Source organism: Camelus dromedarius, chromosome 7 (genome assembly GCF_036321535.1).
Source record: "Camelus dromedarius isolate mCamDro1 chromosome 7, mCamDro1.pat, whole genome shotgun sequence".
NCBI classification, from domain to species: Eukaryota; Metazoa; Chordata; class Mammalia; order Artiodactyla; family Camelidae; genus Camelus; species Camelus dromedarius.
In genome coordinates this window covers 14498479-14524685 of record NC_087442.1, presented here as the reverse complement: position 1 = coordinate 14524685, position 26207 = coordinate 14498479, and the positions used below count along the sequence as shown (strand labels likewise).

Sequence of the window (26207 nt, the reverse complement as noted above, 5' to 3'; positions counted from 1 at the left end):
GTGCCTACAGCTGCCAGCATCCACCGGAGTTCTCTCTGACTTTCTCACCTGTGAAACAGCAACAAGTCTCTGAGTCAGGGATTTGGCGCATCTTTATTATTTTAATATGTTAATTCCCCGGATCAAATTGAGGAGCAATCATAGAAAGAACAAAGCGAAATTGCTTCTTGACTATTTTGCGTACATAAAGGGACAGAGTATCATTATGTGCTTGGCTGAACAGAGAGGATAACGACTGGAGGTAAGGCAGGGAGAGAAAGGAGAAGAAAGGAAGACACACGTCAGCTAAACTGCAGCTTTTCCAGCTTGAGTGATCAGCCAGAGAGCAAGAGTCAGCCCAAAGGGAAGGAGGGACGGAACCCAACTATCTGAGTGACGCAGATGCCAGGGACCGTCTCTATCCTGACAGCACTGATTTCATCTCTAAGATACAGTCCAGCAAAACCTGGAGCCCACTAAGAAGATTAATTTTCTCCCTCTTATCTGATTGTGATGCTCGAAGGATATTTCCACAACCAAAATCACTGCCCAGGAGTCTGTCTGCCTGTTGCAAACCTAGAGCTTTGACAATAAGCACAATTTTCCTTTTTATTAGAGTCAGACCATCACCTAATGTTCCAGGAAGAAACTGGGTAAGCAAACAGCTGAATACAAGAGAGGCATGAAGCTATTACTCCTATGTTCAGCCCAGAACTTCTGAGTTTTTGGAAGAGGGGAGGTTTCAGGGATATCTTCTTGGTAGGGTGGTTCAGAATTGCAGGCCACACTGAAAAGGTCCACAGTTCAGTTTACAGTATTATGAGGGGTTTGGGATATCCCTAAAGAATCTGCCAGCTGTACCAGCTTCCTTAAGCACACATCGGGTGGAGTGACGTCAGACTGCCACAGAATACACTCAGTTATTTGAGAGGCATTTCTGGTTACATAATGATGAAAAGCAGACACTTATCTGTCCATGGACCAAAGCTGAAGAAAATAAGCACAGAGCCCTTTAAAAGCCCCTTTTTTTTTCCTTTGAGGCTTGCGTTTTCATTAAATTTTTAAATACTCATCATTTTCATGTGAAAACTGGAAGCAGCAAATTCTTTTTCCTCATTTCCAAACCACTTTATGCATATTATCCATTGTCACACTTATCACTGGTTTATGTGATGTTCACCTTTTAAACAGGAGTTCTTCAAAGACAATACTTTCTCATTTAGTTGTATGTCACCAATGCCCAGATATATATATTGCTCCTACCTAGACGATGCGCAATATACATTATCTCAATAAATGAATGACTATCTGAATGGCACAACCCATTTCTTAGAATTCCATTGAAATCATAAATCAGACCAGATACATTACAGTTCAACTTTGGTAACACTTGTCTCTTGTTAGAGGCAGAAATGCTCTACCCATCAGTAAAAGCCATCAGCCCTGCTTTAGCTAAGCAGGTGACAGATCGCAGAGCACAGATGTCTGCACTGAATGTCTGCCTTTGGATGGCTCCCCGCGCTGTCTCCCCAGCGTCTTAGTTCCATGGCAAGAACTTTTATTTTGACCTTTGTGACATTCACCTTCACTCTTCAGGGCTCAGGACTTGGAGATACTAAGAAAAAGTGCATCATCTGCAGTCAATTTTAGGAGTTTTGCATAAACCCCCCAAAATATAAGAACTAGAGAAGATTATTCATATTCAGAGACTAAAGAATCCTTCCCAGTCCGTTTACCCGTTTCCCCTTAACCCACCTGACTCAGCGCTAAGTCTGTCCTTTCCTCAAAGATAACTTGGAAAGAATAAACCAGAGTTTTCACTCAGTGCCTATTTATTTTTATCTTCTAGATCCTTAAGTCATGAAAAGTTTTCCTCAGGGCTCAGATTCTGTCTGCTAAATTTTTAGTTAATGACTTCCTTATGAATCTTCTGCCAAAATGAAATACAGTCTTGTTATGAATTGTGATGGTACAAGTAGTGATGAGAACAACTTACAACTCCAGAAACATGTTATTTCACTAGTACTTTCTTAGACACTGAACATTTTTTTTCAACTTAAAGACAAATTCATTATAGTCCTAGCAGTAACAATGTGAGTCAGCCACCTCTCACCAATTTATTTCAAAATCAGTTCTTAAAGATTGTTTTCTACTGTGTTCAAATCCTGTGAACAGGATTTGAAAACCCTGTATGTGTTGTATATCCTTCTTTGGAATTGTACTCTCCCCGAGGGGACCGGTGCATAAGTAGACAATACACACACACACACACACACACACACACGGAACATCTACATATGTTAGAGTCAGGCTATCACCTTAAGTCCACCCCCCCCAAAAAAAAACTGGGTAAAGGAAATAGCTGAAGATAAGAGGGTAATAAAGCTATTACATACATACACACAAACACACTATATATATAGCGTGTTATGTATATACACACAGTTGGCCCTCCATAGCTGTGAGTTCCAAATCTGCAGAGTCCACCAATCGTGGATCGTGTACTACGTTTATGATGCATGGTTGAATCTGTGGATGCACAGCTGCAGATACAGAGGGCTGACTATAGGACTTGAGCATCTACGGATTTCAGTCCTGGAACCAAGTCCCCGTAGATACCAAGGGAAGACTGTATACATCCTTCTCCATAAATTGTAATGTACCTAAATGGAATTTTAATATAAATGTAACCATTTCCAGTAATAATAGAAGTCTAATTCATTCTGTTTGCTCATTCTGTCTGCTCTCGGAGGGAGGTTGGTGGCTCTCAGAAGCTTAAGGTGAAACTAAGAAAACCATGAGGAGCCCCAACCGCCCAGGGCAGGTGGGGGCGGGTGCTGGGTCAGGTGGAGCTCAGAGGGGGACGGGTCTCTTGACAGATGCTGACTGGGTGCCATGGAGGGAGCATGAGCTGGGAAGGCGTTGTAGTTACATTCTTTTCTACCTCCCATATTTTTTTTAATTAATCATCTCAGAATTTTGTCTCTCCTTTACCTTTTTAAAGAACCAATTTTCAAAATTTTTATTCTTGGTTAATCATTAATTTTGTCTGTATTATTTCTCTTCCCTCTTTTTTCTTTGTTCTCCACTTTAGGATTCTTTTTCCAGTTTATCAAATGGAATGCTTTATATGTATACAATCATTTCTCTCTTGATAAATATTTAGAGTCATAAATCATTCTGTGAATACCACTTCAGCAGTTTCCTGCAAATTCTGATAAATAGTATTCTCAGTTCTAAGAATTTCAAATCCACCTCCCCCCCTTTTTTAGAATACGTTAATTTAACAGTGTAAACAGGATGTTAAAATTGAACTTTTCCTATCTCCAAGTTGACTGGGTTTTAAAGCTGAAAGCAGCTGATGCCTAGAAATACCTAGAACATGACAGCAATGCTTCAGGCCCTTTCACATACTGATTCTTAAGTGTTCCTAATGGGACAGTACACTGTGCAGCACTGAGCAGAGCTAAAGCTGCATACAGACTCTGCGACACGGATGGAGACGCACAGCAGGATTTTCACTGTGTTTTTAAATAATAAAATATTAGAACTCAGTATCAAAATGGAGGAATAAGTTATGGCATATTTGTAGAATGAAAATATTCTATACCAAACAAAATGACTTAAAATCCATAAATATATCAATATGAATGAACTTTAAAAATATGCTGCATGAAGTGGCAAGTTCTAAAAGTGTATGCATTGTACAGTACAGGTGATAAAAAGTAAAAAGATAATATAAAGCAAAAATCCCATAAAGCAGTAAGTATTGTTGTACTACTGAGTATGCTGGCACGGACAGAAAGACCTAATGCAAACAGCAACATGGTATTTCAGGCTGCTTGGCATCTTAGTGTTTTTCCTATAATGTTTATGCTTATTTAAGTTGGGGCATATTTAACATATATTTAATAATGTTTAAATAAAAGCCTATGTTTATTTTTTGTTTCAATCTTTTTTAAAGAACAAAAATAAATGCTTTAAAATTAATTCTCAACCACATTTCCTTGTGAGTAAATTTTCAGCCGTATATATTTAATATGCATAGTCTCCCTCTAGTGTAGAATTTTTCACTTTATAAATGCTTTAAAAAGTAGATACCAAATTAAATCTTTCTGGGGCCTTTGCACTGGCCCTATGGGAAGACACTGCGGCACCACGGAAAAGCACAGAGTTAGGATTCAAACCACAATCCCCACACTTGTTATCCTGGGTAACCTCAGATGAATACTTTAAACTCTATGAGCTTCAGTTTACTCACCTGTTAAGCAACGGTGAGATTTAAAAGTTGTTGAGAGAATTAAAGATAATTTAACTACAGTATAAAGCATGTAGCAAGTATCAATATGAGCTGTTACCGACCTTATTATACGTTACATATTTATATGAAATATACATTTATTACATCATTGCATTATTTTATAACTGCAGTTATAGCTGTTTGTATCAGAGATGATCTCTGAAGTAAATAAGGAGCTGTTCTTCCTAAGGAATTAATGAACACACACAAAATTTTCAGAATTAACAAGACAAACTGAGTAAGGTAAAGTATTTACTTTTTTAAGTGACTTAAAACCACCATTGTATTTGGCTCACATATTCTGTGAGTCAGGGATTTAAACTGAGCCCAGTGGGGACAGCTTGTCTCTGTTGCACAGTGTCTGGAGATTCAGCTAGAAAGACTCAAAGCTGAATGTTTGAATGTTACTTTATTTTCTAAGTGACTTGGCTGAAAATTTTTTTAAAAGGGAGTCAGCTGCTCTGAGACATTTAAGAACTAAGGTAGTATAAATAACCAGGAAAACTAGTAGCTGCCAATTGAAGATCAAAAAATTAAGACAAATCCTTGAAAGGATAATAAAACCTAAATAAAAAATAAGGGTTGATTTTTGATAAAGCGTTGTAAGAACTTGGCTATTATATAATGCGGTACATTTATTTTTGATCCTTGGAAAGAATATTTACTATCTTAGAAACAATCTCATATATCATGATATATACATTAATATACTATATAGAGAAAAATCAGGGTATAGGAAACCAGATTGAGTTCACACCCCACTTTTTGGAAATAGCCTGGATGTAAGAACACTGAAGCGCTCATCAGGTTTGCCTAGGCTGAATTTCTATTTCTACAGCTAATTAAAACCCTAATTTTCAAATAAACCTACAGAAGCTAGATGACCACTTTTTCAGCCATCAGCAGGTGACTGACTCAGCCTGGTTCACAAGTCTCAATTCCGTATACAAGAGAAATGAAAAAACACCCTGAATTGTAAGCAATCAAAATGCCATCAGAAACTAACAACAAGGTTTAATTAAAAAGGAAAATCCATAGTAATTCACTTTTTCCTTTCCAGTCCTCACACCACAAAGTAAGAGGTAATACAGAGAAGCAATTAAAACGAAGTCACCTTTTGCCCTTGGGGTGTCTTGAGTAGAACTTCTACCAGAGAAATAATTAGCTTCAGATTTCTCATTTTTCTCCCCTTTGTCATACCGAAATTGCTTCTGGTCTTCCTTTAGAAACAATGCATTGTCTTACCTCTTCAGTTAACCCTGGGCTTCTAAGACTCTTAGTAATTTTGTTATTTAGTAAAAATTGTAAGACCACATAGCTACAAGGCCACCATCCCTATTTGATTAGGACCTTGAATAGGACTGGAAACCAGCCTGATCTCATGAGTTACAGTGAACTTGCACAGCCTCTGAGATAGGGTGACCGGCCTCAAGTCAAACCACGGGTGCAAATGATTGTGTCTGTGACCACAGGGTGCACCTCCTGCTCCCGCAGGGAGGGTAGCAGGACAGAGGATTCGCTGGACACGAGTGTACCAATCCTGCTGCAAAATTCAACATTCATCCTACTTTCCAGCCACGATCAGCCCTCGGAAGAAAGCACACCCGCTCTTCTGACCGATGAACAAATGCAGCATCGTCTACCCAGAGAGACTAAAACCCGGCACCCACGGCTCTGCAGGTTTGCCAGCAAAACCACCTGGCAGTCACACTTATCACATCCAGAGGCTCAGAACTGGAGACGAATGAAACAGACCTATAGCAGCAAGTCCAAATGTTCACACAAATAAAATGCTCAACGTCACTTCCAAACCATTCACAGTCACTCCCACGCATGTCCCCATGACGTGGCAAACACGGGCATCTGGTCAACACTGGATTCCAGTAAAGCAAACACAAGTGAGGTTCAGAGTAATTACATATCCACATCCAAGGACTCGCTGAGGCTCAGGAGCAAGAGAAACGGAAAGTGAGGCTCCGTCAAGAGCTTGGGGGTGGGTTCAGTGAGCAAGGTGGACAAAATGCCAAACCACAGTCAGGAGATGGCTTGAGCATCACTCAACAGAGACGTCTTCCCATTGGTGAACACCCCACAGAACCCTCGCCCAGCGATCACGGTGGCGCCCAGGAGAAGGAGAGAGAGAGAGAACTCTTACTGTAGCCCTCGGGAGTGGCTGAAATCTGTCAGATCCGAGTCTTCATAGTGCGGAGTTATCATTCCCAGCCCGCTGTCACTGAGCATGCGTTTCCGGAGGGCGGGATTCCACCAGTCTGTCATTCTGCGAGGAAGAAGAGCACCTGACAGTCAAGCATCCAAAGTCAGCCCCAGGTTTAGGCTGCTCTTTCTCAGGGTGACTCAGAAGTAGCAGCAACGGTCAAATAAGTGAACGCGGCTGAACAAGGATGAGGGCTACTGCACGTGAACACGTCTGTTAGTGCTGCGTAAGTATGGGTGCAACTTGCAAATGCCACCTAAGTGCACGTGTGTGTGTTTTCCAGGGAAATCCTCGTTTTAACTGTATCACCTCCATCTATGAGGAAACCACTGAAGTTCATTAGACTACACACACACACACACACACACACAGCTCTCTAAATAAATCTTTTTGAATTTTTGAAATAATTTAGAAATACTGCTATTTCGATGGTTCAACATGGTGGTTAAAACAGGCATGGACTCTAGCATCAGAAAACCTGGGAATAAATCTCAATTTTTTCCCTTTTATTTTCTGTGTAATATTGGCTAAGTTACAAAAACTCAATTTTGTTATCTATGGACAGATAGTAACAGCACCAAATCTGCAGTCACTTTGAAATGATGATGATGATTTCAATAACATAATATGGAATGAGTGTCTACCAAGTGCCACAGACTACCCTAATTTTCCATATATTAATTCATTTAATTTTCAAACAATTCCGAGTAGGTATTATCCCCTCCATTTTTACAGATGAGGAAATAAGGCCAGAGACTTAAGATGATTAAGTCACTATGAAGTAACAGGGATATAAGAAAGGCCTTTAGCACACTATGTGGCTCATAATAATTCTCTGATATTTCATAGTTATTGTTGTATAATCTACTTGTCTCAGGCTGCCTAAATATAGCAAAAAAAAAAAAAAAAAAGGAGGAGGAAGTGAAGGAGGGAAAGAAAAATAATCGTCAAACCACCAGGGTCAATTTTTACTTTTAATACAGGCATTACAGATGCACATGCACAAACGCAAGTACTAGTGGTTTCTAGGTTGGCAGGAGGTGTGGGTGTGGTGGGTAGAGGAGGCTCAGACATGATATGGATCTGGGTGGGAAAGAGTCATTCCAGCCAGCCCTTCCTCAGACAGACTTATAATGGAACCAGCTGTACTGTCTTCTAAGGAGACACAGGAAACCCTATTTCAAAATAGTTCGATTGCATTAGAAATGTCAAGTGCAAGGCCAACCCAGACATGGATGACCGCTGCGGCCAGCCCCACCACCACAGTACCAGGGAAGAAGCCCACTCACCCTGAGGCTTGCTCCACCACCAGATCAGGCATTCCTGGAGGCGTCCCCGCCTGCTGGGATAACACCATATCTGGGTCCAGAATAAAAATCTCATCTTGTGAAATCTCCATCACAAAGTGCAAATGTTCCTGAGGAAGAAAAAGAAGTCTGTCAGATGATTAATGGAATGTTCAAATGCATTATCTGAAGAAATAACAAAACAAAGCCTGCTTGGTCTTGAGGAATAATGAAATTTTGTGACACAAAATGACCACAGTATATTTTCAAGAGGCCTGACCAGTGGACATCCCTCCCTGAAGCAACACGCAGCAAGAGGCTGATGAGGCGGAGAGTTGAGTCCCTCTTGGTTTGGGACTCTCTGACCAGGATCCTGATAGGTGTAACCAGAGATGCTCCTGCCTCTTCTTCTGCCCAAAAACTATCAAAGAATGCACCTTGGGCCAGTGTGTGTGTGTGCGATGACCTAGACTTCCACCCCCAGGATCTGGTCAGAGCTGAGTGGCATGACTGACAACTGGTTTTATCCCTGGCTTCCATTCTGTACTTGGTTTTTCAGGAGAACATGGACAGTGGGAGCACTTGTTAGCATTGAGCAGAAGCATCTTTTTTCTCATTCTGGAAGTGGGGAGTTAGTTCTGTCTGTCTGTCTGTCTGTCTGTCTGTCTGTCTATCTATCTATCTATCTATCTATCTATCTATCTATCTATACACACACAAACTCAAAGGTGTCAAATTTGCTAACCAGAAATAAACTTTATAATGCATAAAATTTGGCTAAGAAGCACGAAAAGTAGCCATGTGATGAAAATCTGGAGTGCAGGCTGATGACAATATCTACACGCCTACTTATTTTCTGTCTTCATTTTCAAGGTTAAGCCTTATTACCTTGGGTCCACAAATCACAAAACATGTGAAGACAACCAAAAAGTTCCTAGCTGAGACTATGAGTACCATTCCAGAATTTAATGTGTTTTGGTGTTTTAGTTTAAAAAAATGTGTAAGATTAGTTACCAATCAAGTATATTTACTTGGGAATTTTTCACTTTTATAAATAGCCTCAAGAAAACTTACCTGAGATCTGTCTATTCGATAAAAGCGATCAGCAGAAGTTGCTAGGGAAAAAAAAATGCATATGGCATTAAGAGAGTCCTGTGATCTGGCACCCGATTTACAATCTTCTCTTCTACTATGACAGTCAAAAACCTGCTGGACTACTGGCCACTCCTGAAATCTATTTAGAAAAACTCAGGACTTCATGCCTCTGCCCCTGCCATCCCACTGCTAAGAAAGCCCGTCCCCATTACATACACCTCCCTAACTCACCTCTTCTGTGCGACCCTCCCTCAGCCCCACCTCCCTGCCCCACACAGAAGCTGCTGCTCCCTCCTGTATGCACACTTGCCTTTTGTGTACACTTCTTACGGCAACTACCTTCACGGAAAACTCTGAGACTAACACGTCTGCCTCTTTAAAGGTCTGTGTTTCATTTATTATTCTAACCTCCAGGTATTAGCATAGAACCTTAAAAAGAGCTGGGACTCAGTAGGTATTTATCAAGTCAATAAAGCTAGAAAAAAACTGGAGGTAGCCTGACTTCCCGAGGAAGTGATGCTCATTTTGGAAAACAGCTTGAAGATGCAGAGCCAGGGACCACACCTGGTATTAAAGGAATCATTTCACTTTAAAATTGAGTCCCTAAAGTCCTGTCTGAAGACAGCTAAAACAGCAACAACAAAATTTATTGAAGCACTCCTATAAGGGATGGGGCTGCATCTGTAGTTTGAGAAAAACAAATCTTAATGACAGACTTTGGGTTTCTGGAAATTAATCTGATTATTCTTAATATTCAAAAGAATTAGGTTCTTCCTCATTTAAATCTAACAGAGTCCAAATATTATAAATTGATTTTCTACAAAGTACATAATACTAGAGGGAAAAACTCAAAACACAAATAATCACTCAAAAATCATAAATATTTAACAAGTAGCTTCTCTCCAAGGGAAATGAGCTAAGAAACAAGACAGTCATGGCTCCTGCCCTCCAAAAGCAACAAGGGAATAAAATCTGCCTGAGAAGGACTTACAGTACTTTGTTCTTTTAACCATGACAGCAATCACCTTTTAAATGTTTTCAATGAAACTATTTCTAGAGTAAAACTAATGTCTAGGTTAAGACCATTAACCATACTTGTAATTTTATTTAAGACTGTATGTAGATAACAATTCATACACATTTTTCCTAATTTTGTTAAATGTAAGTTATTCCTCTGTGGATTCAGAAAAAAAATTGATTATGTTTCTCATCACTAGGGAATAAAGCAACTGGAGGAAAAGCATTATCAATTATTTTCAGAGGCAGCTGACAAGCCCGTAATGAAAACCTATGTCATGATTTATGTGGGTTAGATTTTATATAGATACGAGTGCTCATCTTCATAAAACGTTCATACCCTCACACATCCTGTCATTCTCTTTTCCACATTTATATCCTTTCAGATGCACACACAGGTAAACAAAAGAAAGGTCTAGAGTGAAAGCCAATTTGTCCACATGGACAAGAGAGATACACTGGGACGACATAAGCAGGAACGTACTGTAAAATGGGTAACTGGAGAAAAAAGTGGGATTAGGCAGCATCTAGGGAGGGAGTGATGGAAACTGGGTCATTAACCAATCAGAAAACAACTGGCCTATTATGCATTCAAAATCTCATGCTCAGCAGAGCAGATTTGAATGCAACTGAAAATGCCGACCCTTTCACAAAAATTTATACCTCATACTGAAATGAGGTTTTACTGAAAATAACGTGAAAGTTCCATAAAATGCAAACATCTAACATGGTACCTACCCCATGTTGATGCAATCCATCTACTGGCCTGAACTGAAGACAGGCACTAGCCATGTTTTAGGAAAAGGGGCACTGTAAGGGGGATGTTATCTTAAGCAACTTGAGGCTGAGAAGTTTGGCCAAAGTTAACCAACTAGCTTTGAGGGAAGTAACTTCAGCAAACTGTGTTGTAACATCAAGTCCACGTCATTTGAGATGCAAATACCAATTACATGGTGCCACAAGGAGAGTTTCTGAATAATCTTGGAAAACTGGAGTCCACTCTATCCATCAGTGCCTTGCCCTGCGGCTTCCCCGACCCTCACCTCTCAAGGAAATACAGAAACACTCACCGTCTAGAAAGCACCACCGTGGGGAGAGTCTCTGGGCTGAGAGTGCCCTGGGGAGGGAGGTTTCATGGTCCTGGGAAGAGATAAACACATCCTCGTGGCTCCATTTGAACGACCTGAGGGGCGTCCCTCACTCCACACTCCGTCCTGGCTCTAAAGGTGAGCATCGTTTCCTACACAAAGTGCTGATGAGAGACCAACTCATACTTTTCACTTAAAACACACACATGGGCTCTGCTTTGCAATGAATTATTTCACATAACAACTCTCACATACAATTTCCAGGAGGTTTTCAATTTTCCCGTTAAACATTCATAAATTCTGCAACTTGGGAACACTGACTCCTTTGGGGAAATCTCTTTCCCTTTATGAATCTGGAGAACTGCTGGCAGCTGGCTGTCGTTTACATGTCAGTTCTCTACATAGGTACCAGCATGTCCCCGACTCCAAGTATCTCTGGCAATAATAATTTAAAAAAAAATAAAAAGCACATTCTAGTTTACAACACATGATGTGGTATACTCTAGCCCTGGCTCAGAGTGAAACTGAGATCACTGACAGAAATGGGACAGAAGAAGAGGGAGGCTAGGTCTCTGTGGGGAGGACACGGGGAGTTTAGTTTGACCCTTATTCGAGATTTGAGATGTGCAGATATAAGGAGCATGCCTGGAGTAAGGCTGAGTGTGCAGGGTCTTGTGGGTACAGAGGGAGACAGGAGAAGGAAGTGAGAGTAACACAGAAGAGGTAACAAGAGAGCCAGTCAGAGGTTGCACTGGCTTCTTTAGGGGTTTAATCTGCCCCACGTGATCCTCAGGCAGACCTTTTGCTTTAATCAGTGGTTCTCAAAGTATGAACCTGGACCAGCAGTATGAGCTGGGAAGTCAGAAACACAAATTTCCAGGTGTCGCCCCAGATCTACAGAAACCCTGGGGGTGACACTCAGCAGTCTTTTAGGTGAGGCTGATATATGCTGAAGTTTTAGACCCATCAGCCTGAAGTTACAGGGACAAAAGGAAAAGGAGGTCCATTATTAGAAATCTTAGGGATATAGATTTTTTTTAATATGAATGGATTCTGCAAATTAAATAATTGATAGAAGAAAAACTGATCTCACTCAGAACTGGTACCACAGTTTATATTTAGAGACACAGACTTGATACAGCTATGGATACAGAGGTAAATGCATATTCCTCTGTTTTGAACTGGCTTTGAGTCAAATGAAATCTTGACATGTACCTATTTTTTGAGAACTATGTTTAACATTTTGAGAATTATATTTGGACACGTGGTATCTTATTTTAAAGGGACTAAAGACTCTTAAGGTAGTTTTATAAAATATGTAAAGCTACCAACATGTCTCAGTTTGGTGAGAACTGTAATTATAAATCAAGAAATTTGAAAGTGATTTGAAACATCTGGTGGCAACTATGGAAGACAAATAAAGATGTCAAACAGAAATGTGACTGTCTTCTCTAAGACTAAAGGGACTTAAACACCAAGGATACTTTCTTAAGTTTGATGTCAAATGTGCTACAGAGACCACCATGAAAAAATATCAGAATTTCCTCAGGTAAAAAATGACTCTGAAATACAGAAATGCTTGATTTAACACTTGAAAATCCTAAAGATTGATAACGTCATTGCTAGAATATTCAAATTCACGAATGCTGGGTGTTATTTAGTTTAATAAAATGCAGACTGATACATTATCTCAGCCACATAACTAGCTTATGTAATATTGATATAATTGTTTACGTTTTTATATGTGCAAGAGTCTGTGTATCTGGAGAGTTTTATGCAGGTGCCTGATTTATTTTGCTTATTTTCTGTTCAATTACTCACTTTGCACCTTGACCCACAAAGCACTTGATGTAACTCAACTTCCTTACAGGGGTTTTGTTTACGGAGTATGTTACGTTTGCTCTGTGAAAACATAGTTTTTAAAGCCATGGAGCTCTTTAAAATACTTCAGGTATGTTTAACAATCCTTGAACTCCCTGAAATTTTATGTAAGTTTAGTATGTCGATGTCTATGTGCCTTTCTCACTGCTTTCTGTAGATTATCAAAGCGATCTGAGATCCCACCAAAATTAAACAGCTACTAATTTAAATAATCAAAAGCTTAGGTCAGAGAGGACTCAACAAAATCAGATGATTCTAATCACTAAAATGCCTTGACAATAAAAAACAGGAATTACTATTTCAAAGGTCCTGGCAATTAGAGTATGAAGCACCTGAAGCTCCCTGAGCTGGTGGCTGTTCTCCTGCCACCTACCTCTCTGTTCTTCCTCAACCTTCTTTCCAGCACCTAAAATCAAGCCCCAAATGAAGAACTGCAGCTTTGAGAATTTAAGTAAACTCACAGAAGTATCCAGCTATTCAGTGGTATAATTCAGTTACAGGTCTCTATTACTACAGAACCTTGTATCCCAGGTTTTATGGCTTCTAGAGGAATTAGATAATATTGAAGGTTTTGAAGGATGGATGGGGATTGTATAGGTCAAGTTTGAGAGAAGGTTCCTGCCTCAACTCAAGCAAAAACATGAGGAAAGCAAAATTAAGAATGACCTTACTGGCTATGAAGACCTTCCTTTGACTCTGGTGTTGAAGGATTTTCCCATAGTTTTAGCTTTTGCTAACTGTTAAACTAATCTTCAGTATTTCTTAAGAGGCTGTTCACTGCCTGGTAACTCAGAGTTCTTCCTCTCCCATGTTTCCCAGGCACACTGCTGCCTACTTGCCACTCCTGTGTACCCATCTGCTTAACAATCCCATAGAAATATGTTTGTCAGTGGGAACATCAGAGAACCACAATCCAGAGACAAGGAACGGAGATTCATGTAAAGATCATTCTCATTATAGTTTCCATAACTCTGCTGTATGTGCCATGTGACTGCAGTTCTAAACCGCATACAAGTATGGCCAATATTAATAGGTGGCTTAGCATGTGACATAGTTATTTCTGTTACAACTTTATTTCAAATCTGCATGATGGTGCTTATTGTAACATTGTTTCTTTTTTTTAAAGGCAGAAACTGTATATAACCTAAATGTCTATCCACAGAGATAAAGTTAAACCTATAGCATGGAATAGAGCAGCAGTTTTAAAAGACTGAATTAGAGCTTCATTTATTAGCAAGACATAATGGCCATGGTATACTACTGTTAAAAATAAATTGTAGTATAATACGTATAGTGAGTACATAGGAATGTATCCATTTTTATCTTTAAAACCCCACAAAACCCCGTAGGTGTATGCATGTATGTCTGTGTGTGTAGCTCTGTTATCAGTGAGGAGAAAGGTACAAAAGGGTACACACCAGAAAGGTATACTTTGGTGGGGAGTTAAGGGCCAAGCAGAAGTCTAGAACTGTGTACAACTGGAAAACTCAGATAAGCCAGGATTATAAAGCCTGGCCGACTTTAGGACACAAGTAGCTAATGAAAGTCAAGAGAAAGACCTTGAGGACTTAATAGCAAAGACAAATGTACAGTGGGATGGATTAAAAGTGGAGCAGGAATCAAGAGAAGCAGATTGTCAAAAAAAAAAAAGGACAGAAACTCAAAGCCAGGGTCTGTAAACTTCTTCACGCTCTGATGGTCTCAGCTTACGGTGACCACAGAGGTGATGAGGCTCTTCCTACTCAGAGCTCGGGGAGCTCCTGCAGCACGCCTGCCTATACCTCTGCTTCTCCTACTCAAAAAAGAATCAGATTACATGTGCGTGGTGATGACGTTAGCATAGAGGTAATACTGTACTGAACTTGCTGTGATTTTTGTCTTAAAACTTTCCATGCTAATACATTGTGGGTGTCACATCAGGTGACTTGTGTCATCACAGAGGGTCTGGCACACAGGTGGCCCTGGCATCAAGGAATCCTGGTCTCAGGGACAGCAGGAGTATGACCAACAATGCAGTGCAGACTGTGAATCAGACTTGAGCAGGAAAAGGGGAAATATGGAAACAAAACAGCCCCTGGCAGGAGATCAAGTATCAGCCCCCAGGATTTCATGGGGCCATGGATCCACAGCTTCCTGGACCCACTATTATGGAGATGCCAACAACCTTGTCACTACACAAATGACAGTCAAACGGTGAGACGTATGTTTATTTTGTGAATGCTGCACATTAAAATCAGTGTACCAAGACAGTTTCTGATGCAGCCGAAAAACAAACTCAAAAATACGCACCTTTCAGTAATCCCTGACTGCAGACACTTAAGAAGTGTGACTCTGCAAAAACATCTACATCCACATAGATGTAGAGACAGCCACATAATTCTCTGAGCTGTGCCTCTAACCATCACGTCAACAGCTTTCAGTTCTAGTTTAGGGCTTCCTGTGTCCTCGGTCCTCTCAAACTGCATAATCAAATCACTGATTCATCAAAGAGATAAGATATTTGACTCGCTCATTTTGTGATGTTTTTTTTCTTCCTGGAAATGCTATGATTTAGATGAATGCAACCGTCCCTGCTCTATGGTGTAGGCAGAATCGTATAACCTTGGACATGACCATGTTCCTGTCTATCTTCTAAAACTGCATGCTCTTTAAATGAATAATATTACTAAATACTACTCATTTCAAAAATCCCTGATATGTGAATTTTCTCTTTGGATATATGCTAATGGAAAATCTGTTTCTTATGCTAAAAATAGAGCATGCACAAAAGCAAACCTGGTATTTCTCATGTATATATTTTGAAAGTCAATTTGCATGAATTATATGTAACTGATAAGGAAATTATTTGAACCATTATCTGGCAAACATACGCCAACTTTGCCTTTAATTTACATTCAATTACTTACAGCTAATGCACATAATTTAATGCCTGCATAGCAGCCCTGTTATACATGCCAGTAGGTTATCCAATTAGGCAATATTCACCTAGCGTTTAACTACACCTTCACTGTGAATGAAATTTTTTCTTTCATAAAATTTCAGGAAGATGTAAGCAGAAGCAAAACAGAAGTGCCTATGAATTGGGAATCTCTGCTTCATGTAATAATGTCCAGTCAATAATCACTTTACTTTTAAACTTCTCTCTTAAGTACCAAATTTCCCATCTGCCTTCCCTGATACCTCCTGCACTCAATCCATCTATTCATTCTTTTTTTTTTTTCCTCTTTCCATCACCAGGTTGTATACCACTATCCTTTTATCTTCAGTGAACAGACCCTCGGATTAGAAACAGAGTCTATGCGTCTCTGCCCAAGTATAATGCCACATAGTGGCCTTGCTGCTGTGGTTTTTTTTTTTGTTTTTTTTTTTTTTTTGTCTTTCAAAACTCTTACCCTTCAGACCCACTACTTTACCACCCAGGACTCCTGCAGCAGAAGAATTTACAGAAATAGGATAGCCATTTCCAAATCCAGCTTTGAAAGATGAAGAATCAGTGATGGTGTGGTAGAAGATGAAATGAGAGATATTCCAATGTTTTCAAGAGCCCTTATCTGGTGCAAAAGTCTTCCATTAACAATGTGTGTGTGTGTCTGTCTGTCTGTCTTTCTGTGTGTGTGTGTGTGTGTGTGTGTGTGTGTGTGTGTGTGTGTGTGTGTGTGTGTGTGTGTGTGTGTGTGTGTGTGTGTGTGTGTGTGTGTGTGTGTGTGTGTGTGTGTGTGTGTCTGTGTGTGTGTCTGTGTCTCTGTGTCTTCTCATGCCTTCACCTGCACCAGCAAACAGACCTGGTCCCAGGCAAGTCTTACTTTAATTCCCCACTTGATCCATTTCTGACAGCTTTGATCTAGCCCCCCAAAAACAACAGTCTCCTGATTTCCTAGCTAACCCCTGTCCTCTGAGACAAGATAAATTAATTCCCAGGAGGATGCCCTTAAACTTGTTTAAATCTGTCCATTCAAAGACTCTTCTAGATCTAGAAAACAAACTGAGGAAGAGATTTCAGAGAAAGGAGAGGTGGATAAGGGCAGCCAGAATGAGGAGCAGGGGACACATCAAACACTCGGGGGCACAGGCTGTTTGCCTAGGACTAGACAGAGCTCTGGTGGAATACAACACGGACCTGCCTGCCAGAAGAAGACCAGGGATGTAGGAAAGGAAAAAAGATCAGAGGATGAATGAATGGATGGAGACTCAGATCTGACCAAGAGTGTTTTCTTACGGAAGTGAAAGACATCTGTAAAGACTCTAAAGGATGAAAGAAATTCCTGAAAATGTTACATCTGTTTTGAAATAGTCTAACCATTCCAGTGTTATTTCTAATTAAATTAATTCTTCAAGAGTAGGAATCACCTGAATAGATCCATTTCTCCCCTATTATTGAGTCCTCCTGTATTTGTTAAAATCTCAAATTATTAGCTCATAATATTCTGAAAACACAGTCCTGTGTGCCAGCTACAATCAGTACCCCATAGAAATGTGGGAAACCCTGAGTGTATGCAAAACCCCTAATTGTTCCTGGTTCCACTGCTCTGGGCTCTCTGTTTATGCTTCTCCACCATATCCACAGATAACCTCTCTCTCTGTTCCCTTACTCCCTTTACTTTTCCTGCTCCTTTCTCCTTCCACATTCTTCATCTAGGACTTCCACCTGCCTGGTCCCCGGCCAGGCCCTGAGAGCCATCAGAATGACTCAGGGTTAACTCTGTTGTAGGGGACTGTCCTGTGCATTATGAGATGTTTCGCAGCATCCCTGACCTATACTCAATAGATTCCAGCAGCACCACCACCCCTAGTCGTGACACACAAAAATGTCCAAGTTGCCAAATGTCCCCTATAAGGGGCAAAGTCTCCCCCAGCTGAGAACTACTAGCATGGTGGAATCTGCCTCTATTCCCTAGTAATCTTATGACTCAGAGTTAAGAAGGGATATAATGAAGTCCAGGGGGTGAGTAGAGGAATTATTTCGTGCTAGAGGTGGCCGCATGAAGCATCTTTAGTAAACAGTAGGGTCCAGTTTCCCTGTGAATTCTGGTTTATCTGCCAAGCTTAAGAACACCCTGAATCTGCACGCATCTAACCTGTCAGGTGCGGGTGACACGACACACCATGAGGGCGGAGGGGCCTTTGTAATCTGGCCTCAGAGACGGTGCAGGCAGTAACTTTCAGCGGGCCGTAAGGACCCAGCACTGTCTCGTATAACCCACAGTGCCTTGTTGGGTTAATGCAAGGTGTCATTTCTGAGCCTTAATGTTTTGTAGGCAATTCATTATGAATTGGGGGAAAGGAAGAAACCAAGCAACGAAATGCTTAAAAGGCCAGGAACTGCCACATGGCTCACTGATAAGGTGTCCTGGGCACTTGTACAACTTTCCAAACGCTGCTTTTCTCCTGAGTTTTTTCTCGCCTTAGAAAATATTCAACTAAAATCCCCACTGCAAGTGAGTGAGCCCCCAGGAATTTCTCAAGTTTTTAAACTTACTGATGTTTATTCATTCGACCACATTAATTGTCAAGTATATTTAGTTCTATCTCATATACAACAAAGTTCATTAAGAAAGCATCCAAGGCATTTTGGGGTTGTCCGTTTCTATGGGTCTTTCTCCTAATCGCCCCCTAACTCCCACCGAGACAGACTAGAGACCCTGATATAATAGCTGTTTCTGCATCAGGAAACAAGATTTAGTATTAAGTTTCCTGGCAGTTGGTTGTGTCACTTTCTATATAAAACTAATAGCACCTGGATCGCATGTATCTTATACATATCCTTGGAAAAATACAGAAATCAATATATATCATCTCAGCCTCTCAACAGCATTTGACACATTTCATTGCTTTCTTTTGTGAAATATATTTCCATTTTGGCTTTCCTGGTACCACCTTCTCCTTGATTTCCAGCTTTCCAGCTGCTTGTCTGGTTCCATGGCTCTTCCTGACTGATCATTCTCTCCAACTAGAGCTCTTCCTGGCCGCTCAGCAGACACAGATACGACACTGGGCCCTCTTCTTTATGCAGACTCTCCCTAGGCCAACTCTCCCTAGATTACTCTCAAATTTCTATGCTCAGGTCTGAATTTTTTCAATGAACTTTGAAAGTCATATATCCAGCTTTCTACTCACCAAAACCTCTTGGATCTAAGAGGCATATCAAAATTAAGGTAGCTAAAAAAGAACTTTTTATTCACTATCCAACTCATTCCTCCTCCCATCTGCTTGAGATCCCAGCCAGATGGGAATGTTTATACCCCCTCAGTCCTTGCCTTAACGAGCTCCCCATCGCTCTGCTTAGGACAGTTCCTCGCCACCCCTCTCTGCTTTCTGGCCATGTTAACTCAGACGCAGTCTCCCTCAGGTAAGTTTCCTATTCTGTGAGTAGATCCCGGGCCTCCCTGGATTGCTTTTACTCCAGCCTTCTCTTAATACCCCAAAGGCTCCTGCTTTTTATAACTCTGCAAGGAGGGGTGTGGGGCAAAGTAACACTCCTGACATTCATCTCTGATCGCTGCACTGGTTATCCTGCATGGTCAGTGCACAGAACCTTTTGAAGTGACATTTAAAATGCAGCAGTTTTGACACCAGGGTTTGACCTTACTACAAATAAACAAAAAACACAGAAAGATTTTGAAACAGGTAACTACCATTAATCCTTCTGCATGATTTTATAAACAAATAATAAATAAAATAAATATCCTTATCACATTCTAGAGTCTCAACTGTCCCGATACCTGTGGTATGTACATGGTAAAAAGAAACCATGATGCACAATGCCCATATATCAAAACTCTCATGCCAGAGTGACTACACTGAATAAGCCAGGATAATAAATAGATGTATTAGTCTCATAAAACTAACTAGAATAAATGTTTGAGATGTTTTGATAAAATTGCAAAGGTTCAAAATGTCCATGTGTAAAAATTAACAAACTCTTAAAAAAAAAAAGACTCTTAAAATCTCCTACCTACCAGTGCCAATCCTTAAAGGGTAAAAAGCAGCTCTACTCTTTAAAAGCACTATACTTTTAAAAATAAAATGACACCTAGATAGTGGCTCCAGGTAAATATGCAAATAATGGATGCGAGAAATGCTGTGCCTTATCTCAAAAATAAAGTGGAAATGTGCCTTCTGATGGTTAGTAAAAAGCAGTCCCAGAAGTAGACTTTATTCTCTCATTGTAAACACACCCTAAGTGAATTTTCATCCTTTCTGTTGCAGCCAGACGGAAGACAGGACTCTAGAATATTGGGTTACTCTGTTTGAGAAAGAGACATGCAAACAAATAGGAACAGCAAGGCCATTCCTGTCACTCAGCCTCAAGATGACCGGGCTGCTCTGGCTGAGGGCGCGGGGTATCTGCTGGCAGGGGAAGAAAGCTATCTAGAGGCTACAAGGCATAGGGTTGTTTTTTTTTTTTAATTGCTTTCTTTTGCTGTTTTTGCAAAGAGATGCTAAACTCGGAGTTTGAGGTGTACCAAAACAGACACCAAAACCTAAAGTGAGGTGCTACCAGGATTGACAAGTTTAAGTCCTTCCCCGCCGTGGAAGTATAAAAGGATCCAGGAGAGGGTTTACTTGGAGGGCATCTCTGGCATGCTGTGATCCCACACACCCCTCCTAGCTGGCAAGGGGACGAGGTCTCGGAAAGAGAAGGGCTTTCACGGGACATGAATGCTCAGAGAACTTCGCACGTGCCTCTTGCAGGTTGGGGTGATGCTGTGCACTGGTATCTAAATCACCCCTGGGAAATCTAATGGTTAAGAGGGTGGCTGGAGAGACCTGTGCCGGACAGTGCGGGTGGGAAAGTGAGCAAGAAACTGCACTCCCAAGGAGTGCTGGGGCGAAGGGTATGTGAGTATTCTCCTGTGGACTGGATGTGGGTCATTAGAGAGAGGCAGGCTGCGCTACTGGACCCTGTCCAAGAGACAAGGACAGGCCAATTAGGTTGCATTTCAGAATGTTGGCTTGATGGTTGTAGCAGCAGGGAATTCAGGATGTGAAGGAGAAATACAGCCCCAGCTGCGGCTGGCAGCCGCCTTGGGCCAGAGGTGAAACTGACCGAAAGAGGGGAACAGAGCAGAAAGGCCAACAGAAAAATGGAGTATGAACCGTGGCTAGGTGGTACATAAAATCCCCCCTGGATCTGAACCTTTTTTTTTTTTTTTTTTTTGCTGAAGTGAACCAACAGACTCCCTGCCAAGCTAGTCTGAGTTGAGTTTTCTAGTATTTGTCACTGAAAGCACTTCATTTTATAATCTTTTCCAAGTGATCTGGGAGAAAAGCCACAGCCCAAATTTCTGCTCTATGAGAATTGTCCATAACCAGGGAAATGCAAAAGAATCAGAATGCCAACTTCACTTCGTTCTTGGAGTGAACGCTACCCCTAGGGGAGATATGGACTCTAATCCATATTAGATTTAATATGGATTTCAATTTAATTGAAAGATGGACCTCTTTTGGCCAGAAGGTAAGAAACAAGGAGAGTCAATTATATGTTACCTGGTAATGAACTCTCTGGGAGCCAGAAGAAACTGACTGCAGGTCCTAATGAGAAAATGGAGAAAAAAAAAATCCATATACATTAAGATTAGTTTAAGCAAGCTGCCTCCACAATTCCATCAACTAAACTCCCAATTTCATATTATTAAACCCATCTGGAAAGCATTTTACTCTCCCCAATTCTTCAAGGCCAAACAAAGATAATGCCAAAAATAATAAAAGCACACCAAGTTGGACTGAGAGAAGGAAGGCCATTTAGCTATTGAAACGTATAAATCCTAAACAGTGTTTAGAGGTGAGTGATAACAATTTTGAGGACACAGAAGCCAAAACTAAAAGACAGGCAACTTTGTTGTAATAAATGGGGGTCATATTTAACTTGCACCTGGACTTTTGGCTTGTGAAGTAAACTTCTAAAGTCCCTGTAGGCACGTAGAAATTTATTTATCTTAAACCAAATACATGCCGTCATGGTAATTGTGTTTATACCGATAAGTTGCTTGGCAAACACAGGTTTTCACAGACTGAAAAGAGAAAATCACTGGCCACCTCTGCATTATCACGAAGTGCAAATTAACAGGGTTGAAATTAATGAGATTTTACTGGCAGATTCTGAGAGCCAGGCTCCCTTTATAGAGTTTTATAACTAAGTTGTCACCAATGTCATGTCTGCAGGCTTCCTTGTTAATGAGCGTAGGGATTCTATTTACAGATGTCAGCAATCCTGGGTACCTTCATCCCCGATACCTGCTTCCCACAGGCTTTATCAGCTTCCTCTCTGAGCCCAGGTTTAAAACTTTTCCTCTTTATTTGTGCTTGCTCTTTCCTTTCTTTAAAAAAAAGAATCCTACTTTTAGTTGTTGAATACTGGTGTGATAAGCCTAACAGTAAATTAACTTTCAACAAAATCAGTTTATCGGTTGTGTATTTTGCTACTGTGAAATCTTAAGTTATCCAAGTTTTTAAAAAGAAATAGTTTTGTATCAATTATGATTCATTTTTTTATTGCAGGTTTTTTGAAGGCAGTGCCACAATAAAAGACAAACATTATTTTGAAAAATGAGATACTGTATGCTCTAGGATTGATTTGGACCTGAGTCACATGCTAAAAAGTTCACAAATTTTAACATGTTAAAGTTATCTTTGATAAAAATAGCCAAAGGAAGCCGCCTGTATAAACTTTGTTGGCTTTTCTTCTCTCATCCTTATCAGTATTCAAAACCTGGCATCTGTCTCAAAATATTTTGCATTCGAAATTCCATCGATATCCTTAACAATGCTAAAGAGAAAAGTTAGTAATTTTTGCATTATTTTATGTCTCTCACCTGAATTTATTTCCACCAAGAGAAACAGAATCTAGGGTTCAAAACCAAGTACAATTCAGAGAGATTATAGACACTATATATCTTCTTTATTTGTGACATTTACTTATGTATAGCATGTTGTCTGGAAGAGAGTTGCTCATGTTGGAGTATTTATCAAAATCACCCAACAGCTTTAAAAACATAAATGTCTAGACCACATCCCCCCAAAAGTGATTCTAATGTGCATCTTTTATCGAGAAACAAAGATAAAGAAGTGGTTATCCATGCTTTTTGCTATTTGTAGAACAAGGACACTGAATACTCTCCCTAGAAATTTTGCAAAAACAGCCAATGACCATGGTAGGGATGGGTTTGGGTCTCCTGGCTTTGTTCGTGCCGTTCAAATTCAGAGCAATGTCACATGTGAGACCTCTTCCTTTCTCCTTCTCTATGGTAAGATCAGATTGAGGAGAAAAAAAAAGATTATTCCTTTATGTTCTGACACTAATTCTTATGACACAGGTTTTTCTTTCCTATAGAAGGTTTTTCTTTTTTTTTTTTTTTTTAACATTTTAAACTTTTTTTTTTTAAAACAAAAATCCAGCTGTCTCTGACAGACGTCTATACTAGATACAAAACATTAAGTAACCCCAAATCTCTGTTTTCCTTCATTATTTATCGGTACCCTTTGAAATTCCATCTAGTTCAAAAAATGCAGGTGAGCTGTCTGGCAAGAAGACAAGGCGTTTAAGCTATGGTCATGGACCACAGCAGAGCAACATCATACTGCAGCTTCCCAGTCAGCCCTCTCCCATCTCCACCACCTAAGGAGGGGAAGCAGCTGTAGGGGATGGGGGAAGGGGAAATGCCATGTGTGCTTAACTATCAAAAAAGACAAGGCCACCATATTTCCATTTCCTCCCCCAATGCATCGTTGTAGAAGTAAATATATATGGCTGGTCATTGTTAATTAAAAAATGGAACAGTGAGCAGAAGAAATGATTGGCTAAAGAAACTCACCTCCTGTAGGCGATCTATGTACATACGGCAAGTCTCCAAATCACAGTCTCCACGCACAACTAGAATACCCAGAGGGATGGCTGAGGGTTAAGGAAAGAGAAAAGTCTAAAATGACATATTTGATTTTTGTATTTTGGCATAAATGTGTTTCTTATGGTTAAAAAAATTCTCATAATTATTACTGTTTTTTGTTGGATATTTCATTATCTCACACCTCCCTAGGATCGCAGTTTCTTTCTTTATGCAGTTTTCACAGTCTTGCCTTGCGTGATGCCCACTGCCCCGTGCCACCTGGCCAGCCTTCCTTTCATTTTGTCTCAGTGGCCCTCATATGAAGTATAATGTCATGGAAACAGTGGATTGACAGGACTGGAGACTTGTTCACAGCCAGCTGCTAATTTATGCCTGCATCTGCAGTAGCCAGTGTACTAGAGAGGAATGAAAAAAATCATGATTCTGGGCACTTACCCCTTTCCCTCTTAAAGACACAGGGCTCAGTCCTTCTGTCACTTTACCACAGTTCCCTATTTAAGAGACTCAAGCTACTCAAGGCACTGTTGCTACCTGGTGGCCAACACCAGAAACAAATAGGCAAGAAAAAGAAAAGCTTCTAGAAGGTTCACAGCTTAAAAATCCAACTTTTAAAGATGATCAGTGTAAATGTGGTAGCAGCGAAGCTTCGGGAAACAATAAGGAGAAGCCGTTATGTGCCTTAAATACCTTTTTTAGGTGGCAGTAAATATCACACAAAGGCTTTAGTGGATAAACCCCTCCACTTCAGATAGAACCATAAGATTCCTGGAACACAGAAAGTAGTCTCCTTCCCAAAACTTCAAAAAATGTATGTGTGCATTTCTGATTTTAATAGTACAGTTACACTATTAAACCCATGATCTAAAAATATTTCAAAATCTTTTATCAACCAACTGGAGACTAACAAGGAGATGACTGAACAGTGGTGTTCACGAAAAAATTTTTTAAGTCTCTCACTCATTGGATTTTTAAGGCCCATCATCAATAAATAGGTCTGAAAGCACAAAATGCTAGGGCTTTAAAAACCAATAATACAGAGAATAAGATACATTTAAAATGCATGGAAAAATCCTGAGGAACTCACCAAGTAGTAGAGAAGGCCTATGTATAAAAAATAATAACCTAGGCTATCCTAAGTGTATGACCTTAGTCTTTGAAAACTACAGGAGAGAGGGACTAATTCTTGCCTGAGGGGTAGATCTTAGGCTCTCTGAAGGACATGGAGCCCCACTGGTCTTTCAGTTAGAGAAGCAAGAGTTGTCCAGAGAAAAAGATGGAGTTTGTTTCTCAACATCACCTCCTAGGTTGGTTCCACTAGGCAGATCAATACCAGCACCTCATACTTTTCAGGTTCCGAAAGTGCCACACACATAAGCTTGAAGGCATCCATCAATGTATAGAACTATGTTTAAGCCTATGAATCACTATGGTCTCTCCCACCACAGGAATAAGACGTGTTTCCTTTCACAACCCCCAGATCTGGTAGATACTCAATAAAGTTTGTAAAAAAAAAAAAAGGGGGGGGGTGTGGGTTGGGGAGCAGAGATAGGCTTAGGGCCCATTCAAAAGTGTGTCTTTAGGGCTAAGTCTACTTTCCAGGGCAGGCAAAGAAGCAAGGGTTTGGAGCAGGAGTAGAGAGTGTGCAATGGGTTGGAGCTTGCCTTTGCCTGTCTTTCCAGACGCTAAGCAAGAGAGCGAGGGGGTGAGGAATCATGTCACATGTTCGGGGGAATAATAATCTGGAAAAATACCTTTTCTCTTTTTTTGAATATAAATAGAAATTTCTTTTTTAAAGTCTTCAATATGATAATCATGTGTCTTTGAAAAGAATGTAAGGGAAATTCAATAAAGAGATCCCTAAAAGTAGTGACTAATCACCCTCAGCTGTACTACTCAATAGACCCCAAATAAGGCGATCTACTTAGGGCAGGGAAGAATAAGAATTTTTTAATACTTGAAGAATAATGAAGAAAAACTAGAATTTTGGCCTAGAAAATCAATCAAAAGTTGTGGAAAGAGAATATGGCTATAATTATCATGGGTGTCCATGTCAGAATCTTGTTTCATGACATTTTCTCTTGATTTCAAATGTGCAAATGTAGGGAAATGAAATTTCATCAATATTTACCTGTTTACTTAAATGAGGAGACACATTATATGGAAATTCAGGAATTTGGTCAACACCTCTGATTTCCTTCTGCGCTCAATGCTTGGCGTTAGTCTGGTTAGTAAATTCAATATACTTGGTAGCAGATATTTTAAACTACAATTAGAGCCAGATATTCCACACCTGAAATCAGTGAGTGTCTAGGGAAAAGTTTTCAAAGATGCATCATTCATTTCTACTATGAGTATAAAATCAGCAACTTTGCCTGTTCCTCAAGAAGCTGATCAAGAGGAAGTGCATTTGATTGATACTAGCTATTCAACTGGGCTAAAAACAAAAGAAAGAAAGAAAAAGAAAAAGGCATCCTATGGCACAATTTCATGGCATGATTACTG

The 26207-nt window shown here is 40.2% G+C and overlaps 1 protein-coding gene across 2 annotated transcripts in view; it reads right to left on the bottom strand.

Moving 5' to 3' along the window:
* DGKI (diacylglycerol kinase iota) overlaps window positions 1-26207 on the bottom strand; it is a 395126-nt gene that overhangs the window by 60126 nt on the left and 308793 nt on the right. For both annotated transcript variants that reach the window (XM_064487331.1, XM_031455444.2), the window contains 6 exons: window positions 23673-23752; window positions 21349-21393; window positions 10963-11032; window positions 8855-8895; window positions 7784-7911; window positions 6435-6557 (listed from right to left, as the gene is read on the bottom strand). In XM_064487331.1, coding sequence (XP_064343401.1) covers window positions 6435-6557; window positions 7784-7911; window positions 8855-8895; window positions 10963-11032; window positions 21349-21393; window positions 23673-23752 — 487 coding nt within the window. The remainder of the gene's footprint in view (window positions 1-6434; window positions 6558-7783; window positions 7912-8854; window positions 8896-10962; window positions 11033-21348; window positions 21394-23672; window positions 23753-26207) is intronic.